Source organism: Leptonotus elevatus, chromosome 10 (assembly GCF_054856555.1).
Source record: "Leptonotus elevatus isolate MCC_2025b chromosome 10, RoL_Lele_1.0, whole genome shotgun sequence".
NCBI classification, from domain to species: Eukaryota; Metazoa; Chordata; class Actinopteri; order Syngnathiformes; family Syngnathidae; genus Leptonotus; species Leptonotus elevatus.
In genome coordinates, this window is record NC_141248.1 from 8299438 (window position 1) to 8306904 (window position 7467).

Sequence of the window (7467 nt, forward strand, 5' to 3'; positions counted from 1 at the left end):
AGACCAGCAGTTCCTGGGGGCAAAAGGTTTCATACATTCCGAACTGACTTAAATGGGGGTGGTAGGGATGTGGGATTCCTGTATCTGTATCAAAACGGAATGGGATCTTCCGTGTTCAATGCGCCACACCTCTACAAAGCTTTGAGTTAGCTTTTTATTTTTTGTCTTGTATATTTACTATATGTAAAAAAAGAGGATCTATTATCACTATAAATTAAACAATAATGAATCAAACTTTCTTATAAGTGTGGAAAAACGCGAGGCAACAGTTTTTTGTTTAAGTTATTTTTTTCGTTGCTGAGATTGAAACAAAAGAAATAAAGGTCTTTAGCCGAAAAAAAGAGCAGATGGAGGAAAATATTCACTTATCACTTGCAATGATGAAAAGCTTGTGGCAGTTGGATCCCACTTGTTTATGTGCATGCCACTATTTAATAGGGATTTAACGATAACAGCAAGATCATGATATCGCAATATTAAAACTGCCACAAAATCGTCATCATCGTATCACGACATCAAAAGAAGCACATCTGTTTAAAAAAAAGTCAGGTTGATAACATTTGTGCAGTTCTAGCACCCTCTGGTGGCTATTTATTTTAGTGCAGTTTAATTTTCACAAGGCATGTTTTGGCTTTCTATGTTTAAAATCCACGCTAATGGTTAGATGAAGGGGAACGTAATATGCTCATGAACCAAGTCAATATGTGGAGGAACTCAATGTGTACGTGCATTAGCAAGTAAATGCCTCAGTGTTAAAAGGAACCCTGACTGTAATGACAAGTTTGCTCTATATTATTTATTTGGTTGTTACAAACATAACTATGAGATTCATTTTTCAAAAATAATTTCCAGTTGAATACATTTTGTAGAAACTTTTTTTGGACATACGCCAAGGCAAGCCTCGTAGCGTTCCTAAAGAGAAACTCTCGAATGCGTCTGGTGAATGACGAGAGCACGGCGTGGTGGAGGGCGACTCTCTAGATCACATGTTGTTCCTATTACGGCTTACCTTGCTTTCTTTATAGACGTTTTACATTGCTCAGCAGAGAGCCAGCCGCCATTCTACGTCACTATGTACCGAATGTATTGCGACGTAAATAGCAATGTATGTCTAAATAAAGTTTCTACAAAATGTATTACACTGGAAATGATTTTTGAAAAATTTATCTCATAGTTATGTTAGCAACAACCAAATAAATAATATAGAGCAAACTTTTCATTACAGTCGGTGTCAGGGTTTGAGGCGAGATTGAGGACCCAAGTCCAAAGAGACACAGAGAGGAGGCAGATGTGCTCAAAAAGGGGTTGTTAATAAGATGCTGTCTGGCTACACGCTCACCAACCACTACTTTGCAGTCGGTGATCTCTTTCAGATTACTTTGATTACAAGATGTAGTCTACCTGTGTACTCCTACCTCCACTCTTGTAGGTCACCCTATGTTCCTGCCTCTTCTGGAAGAAACAATCCACAACGCCCATTTCCATTCTTTTTGCAAAGTCAACAACCATTCTGGATACTGAAGTGTCTTCTGCCCAGATTTAGTCATAACTGTTTTAGAAGCTCCCTCTTTATCCAGACGGCACTGGACCTCTGCTAATCTCAGTTCGCCTCACCCTCTGACCTCAGGGCTCACAACTACCATCACAATTTTTTTTTATAATTATTCATTATAGATTATAAGTTATAAATAGTAAAATTGCTAAAATGCTGATAAATCATGATTTATTTAATAGTTTAGATTAGGGGTGCCAAACTCATATTAGCTCAGAAGCCACATTGAAGAAAATATATTACCAAGTGGGCCTGACCGGTAAAATCATAGAACATAACTTAAAAACAATTGGCGTCAGTGGCTGAATGTGTATCGTATTCAGCATGTTTATTTGATTTATGTTGGTCTATGTTTTTATTTGCTTTAACAAACAGTAACTTTAGGTTGTGTGTAAAATATTGACATCCAAGTCAATTCCGGCTACAAGTTGCATTGTTCATCTGAGAATTGCTTTTGAAATTACAAATTAATTTTTTGATTTTGGCCCGTCTGATTAATTGGTCCAACGTTACTCAAATTTTTTATTTTTAGATCATCTCATGGGCCGAATTAAACCCCTTTGTGGGCCTAATACATTCAACCACACCTTTACTCGCTCAACATTCATCATTTGAAGCCTTCCTGTGCATAACATTCAAGAGGAGGTCATTTGCCTAGAGCTATCAAGGATAACATGAAATAACTGCTGTCGTAAGTGTGACTGCCATTATTTACTTAATGATCTGCTTGACCGCTGCTTTCCAAAATTCCAGGTATCAATGAACATTCTTAGAGGTAGATAACCAACTCAACAAAGCGCAAAATGTTCGGCTCAGAGTATCTTGGCGGTACGATCATTTGTTAATAAAATTAGAAACCGTAACTAACTTGAACACGTTTAATATGGAAATATATACAAATGATAATGACATCGTTCAACAAACTGAACATATGCAAAAGGAAAACATATGCAAAAGACCAGGCAATTCTAACTATAAATGGGCTGGCCATCTCACTGACGATCACGCTGGCATCTCCGGTTAGAAGCTCAAAAGACTCTCAAACAACTCAGCTGGTCATCACACCTTGGTCAGGTGAGTGCTAACTCAGCAGCAATACGAATTGTGTGTTGACTACAGGAGAAATCAGAGAGAACACTTGGATGTTGTGGTTGGATAGCTTTAATGTTACAATGAAATGTTTTATTGTTTGCCTGCCAGGTACTCAGCATGTCTTCAAGTGATGTAAAACCCTTGCAATTGGCTACTCTGGGTCAGCCCTTCACCTTGGGGATGCTCTATGATGCTCGCAAAGATGCACTGATCCCAGGTACAAATTGCTGCAACAGTCGTCATTATTGCTATTTTGGGATTGATTGTCGAGGTTCTTACATATCTATGTCTATTCCTGCAGGTTTCACTCTGTGGGATAGAGACAGTCTAGATAGCCAGACCAGTGAAACGGCTCAAAAAAGCAGTTCCTTTAAGATTGCAGCCTCTGACACCGTTGAAACAAAGTCTTCTCTGATGGACATTGAAGCTTCTCTGAATTTAAGTTGGTTAGGTGGGTTGGTTGAAGTTGGAGGATCTGCCAAGTACTTGAATAACCAGAAGAAATTCAAGAACCAGAGCAGGGTATCTTTTCAGTACAAAGCTACCACCGTCTTTAAGCAGCTTTCTCTTCCTGCTCTTGGGCCACTAAACAGCCAACAAAAGCAAGCTATTGAGAACGCCACAGCAACACATTTGGTCACAGGTATCCTTTATGGGGCAAATGCGGTCTTTGTGTTTGACAGTCAGAAGGTGGATGCCAGCAGTGTTCAAGATATCCAGGGTAGCATGCACGCTATAATCAAGAAGATTCCTTCATTTGAAATTGAAGGAGAGGCTAAAGTACAACTGACTGATGAGGAGCAAAAGCTGACAAATCAGTTCAGCTGCACATTCTATGGAGACCTCATTCTTGAAAAAAACCCTTCCACGTTTGTCCAAGCTGTGGAAACCTACAGTCATCTCCCAACACTATTGGGAGATAAGGACAATCATGTTCCTCTGATTGTCTGGCTGCATCCTCTGCACGCACTGTACAAGAAAGCTCCATCGGTGGTCAAAGACCTCAGCGTCTCAGTATCGAGGAAAATTCAAGATGCTGTAGAAGATGAAAATCAAGTGTATATGAGATGCAACGACAGTTTGTTTAGCAGTGCAGCAAATAATTTCCCCCAAATTTGCAAGGATCTGAGCAGTTTCCAAAAACTTTGTACTTATTACAAAGCTGAAGTCACACAGCGGCTAGCCAAAAATCTCCCTTCCATCCGTGGTGGCAAAGAGAATGAGAGCGAGTTAGCAACATTTTTAAATGAGCGAGAAAATTCTCCATTCAGCCAAGCACACCTAAACAGGTGGTTGGAGAACAAGGAACAAGACATCAATGTCATTGAGGCCTATGTTAACATGATGCTGAATGACACAGATGCTCAGATCGTGCACACAAAGTCAGAATTGGTTAAAGTGGTTCAAACTCCAGATGTCACAGATGTTCTTTGCTATGTTTTCACCGACTTGGACACGGAGGACCCCTGCCTTATTAGTATGGCTAAGTACCTGGACACATTCCAGGCTGGAGGAACTGATGCAGAAAACACGGCTTTCACGACTGACGTCAACACCAAAATGAGAGAAAAAGCCGAAGAGTTCATTACATATGGCAAACCTTTGAGAGGTAGCAAGAGTAACAAGTTCCTTATAACAGCTATGCCAAATAATAAATACAAGGGATCTTCCATCTACCATTACAAAGATCACCGCCTTTGCACTGACAACTACACAAAGCCATCGTCCAATCCCACAGACGATCACGGAGAGAAATGACCTCATCTGGCGTAAGTTCCTTTTTGTGCTGCAATTCACACTTCCAAATTGTCAAATGATACCAACTGTGATCTGTAAGATGTTTATTTTTGTCTATCCATCAGATGCTGCTGATCTCACACTGGATGCAAGAACTGTCAACAAACATCTCACTCTGTCACAAGAGAACAAGAAAGTGACATTTGGCAGTGCCAAGTCATATCCTAATAACTCAGAAAGGTTTATTGATTATAAGCAAGTTCTATGCAAAGAGCCGCTAACTGATCGTCATTATTGGGAGGTTGAGTTTAGGGGTGACATTTGTTTTGCATGATGTGACAGCATTTGAAGATGTTTTCCCGCCTCGAAGCCATCTCGTGATGAAGTTCTTTGTTGAATGAAAAGAGTGTCGTGTTAGTTTTTTCTTCTTTCTCTTTAAGGACCTCAGGGTAGACTGCCCAAGGTCCTTTTGTTTGTCACCGGGATTATTCTGCCCGCAAATATGACTCTTCGTGGAATGATGCCTTTGGAGAGGGTCAGCTGATATGATTCAGCAAATGTTGTTTTCCCGGTCTGAGGTGGTGAGATTGATGAGCCTGGGATGGATCCGGCGGCCTTATAGACCAGATGTGGAATGATGTCTCCCCCTCCTTTGGACAGTTGAACTCCAGATAACCTCTCCCTCACCTCCTGGGATCCAGACCCTCTGGGTGCAGAACATTTTCATTTAGTCACTTATAAACATACATATTCTTTATTTTGAAAGAGCATCTGGTAGTTTTTGTTAGTTGGGATTAGTAAATGTTATTTGATTAAGATCCGTAGGTCCTGTGCTGTCGGAACAGGAAAAGGTCTATTTGTGTGACATTGAAATAGAGCCCAGCCTTTCACTGAGTTTAATGACATTCGCACATTCATTAATACAACAGAAAGAGCTTGTAAATATTTATTTTTCAAATGGGTTCCATCGTCTGATCAAATTTTTTCTAGGAAACCCATATAATAGTATGTAATGTTTTACCACGATATTTACTGTTCTAGATTTGCATGAATGTGCCTTTAGCCATCCTGAAAGGAATCTTTTTACCAGCAAATCCATATATAATCTCAACCCAGGAAGATCACGCCGGCCGGATCGTGAACACAATGGGGAGAGGCTCATATATTCATACTATTCTATCTTTTGCAAACACTGGGCTCCAAACATTACATTTTTCAATTGTTTCTGAGATAAAATATATAATATAATTACCTTCATTTGGCGATATGCTTCATTATTGTCTCCTCTTCAAACTTACTTTTCCTGTCCCAGCTTGATCCTCCTCTGTAGATTTATCACATTCAGACTGTGGATTATCACTTCAGAATCACCTACAGTCAGTTGGGGTATAGGCCGATACCCCGCAACCTTTTCATTTTTTAATCTACTAATTCGTCTACATTAATTAATTTCTTAAACATGAACTATCATGTGTACACACCCTCCTTTTGACAAATATCCACTCTGATCTTTTCAAACACGTCAAGATAAAATTATCAAAGATGTAGCAGTGGACAGATGGTACTGCCAAGGGAGGACACACCGAGACTTCGTAGCTCATAAATAAGGGATACCAGACTATAGTTTTCCGCAAAATACGTCGTAAATAACAAAAACCTTTAAATCAGGCGATTGTGAGGCAAACGAGAGAGAGAGCTTCAGGTCACTGCAATTAAAATGAGCACAAACAGATACAATTTGAGACTAGTATGTGAGGACCTAGGGTCACGGAAAAAATAGAGGTAGCCACATTAATCTAATTCAGGATACGAATTACACGAAACTTACAAATATGTACCTTCTCAACGGGTAAAATAAGCATATTATAATTAGAGCCGAAAATAACACAACACTCCTACTTTGAGCAAACCGTCAATTATTCCTAAAATACTAATCAACCCCACCTCTTCTACATAGTAGTGGGTCATATAAAACACAACAGTAATACAAAAACCAGCAAACACGCTGTTATTTGTTAAATTCCCATTGTACCAATTCAGAAACTGATGCTCCCAAGAAAACAGGCAAAAATTTAGTAGGCTAAACCCAATAATTATCAAGTAACGGAAAATAGAATAATTAAGATTGAAATAAATTTTACCAATCATCCTATGGCCAAATTCACATATGTTGTTTTCAATTTCCTGAAATACCTTGCTATAGATCACATCTCCCCATCCGACACATTAAAATGCCTTGCATACAACCAGTTTACCATATCAATGATCGGAGGTGTCGCATCCCAGACGAGACCATAAGCTTTGAGTAGTCAATGTTCAGTCCTGGCCAGCTGATGGCAGGGCGGCGGATGTTTCAGGCAATGTTCAAAGCAGGCATTGAGATGTTTACTGGAGTCAAAACAGCCGTCATCAGTGATGAGGGGAGACGTCTCTGTAACGAGGCTTGTGCACAGTCACTGGGCATTGTGGAATTGAGCACCATCATTGTCGGTAGGCACAGGGGAATGTCTTTTGCTGCGGCGTGAAGCTCTTTGACCTCTGCCACATCCACCCAGACGCTGGAGGTTGCTGTCTGCAATCGTGGACCCGATGACACATATAGGCCCTTTCAGGAGCGCACCACGACCAATGAATGCACCTGCCTGATCCAATGCACTCAACTGACAGACAGAGGAAGATGAGATCATAGCAAGATAGTTCACTTCCTGCTTTCTCAAAAATGTTTCAACAATACCATAGCTTGTTTTTGGGAATGCCCTTCAAAATAGCTACTAGAAATACTTGCGAATACAATGTAGCAGCAGCTGGGGCGTATCCCGTATGCAGGTTGTAACCAGTGAGGGCCATCAAGCCCCCATCTGATTTGGAACTTTAGCATCAGTTTCTGAAATGACACACTCAGAGAAAAAACTAATATTAAAATTTATTATTATTATTTTGTCTTTAAAAACATTTATTACTTCTCATTCAACTATCTTAAATCTAGCCACAGCTGTACAGATGTAGGTATAATTATGTTAACTCAATATAGCTTGATACAAAATGTTATTATACTTTTATTTTTCTTTATTCATTTGCCTAGAAAA

The 7467-nt window shown here is 39.7% G+C and overlaps 1 protein-coding gene across 1 annotated transcript; it reads left to right on the top strand.

Moving 5' to 3' along the window:
• The first annotated feature begins 2621 nt into the window (after positions 1–2621).
• Positions 2622–5345, top strand: LOC147166937 (stonustoxin subunit beta-like). The gene is given in 4 exon segments (XM_086087294.1): positions 2622–2861; positions 2946–4383; positions 4385–4413; positions 4507–5345. Coding segments are annotated over 4 exon segments (1776 nt in total). The 5' UTR covers positions 2622–2761; the 3' UTR covers positions 4716–5345.
• Positions 5346–7467: the final 2122 nt, after the last annotated feature.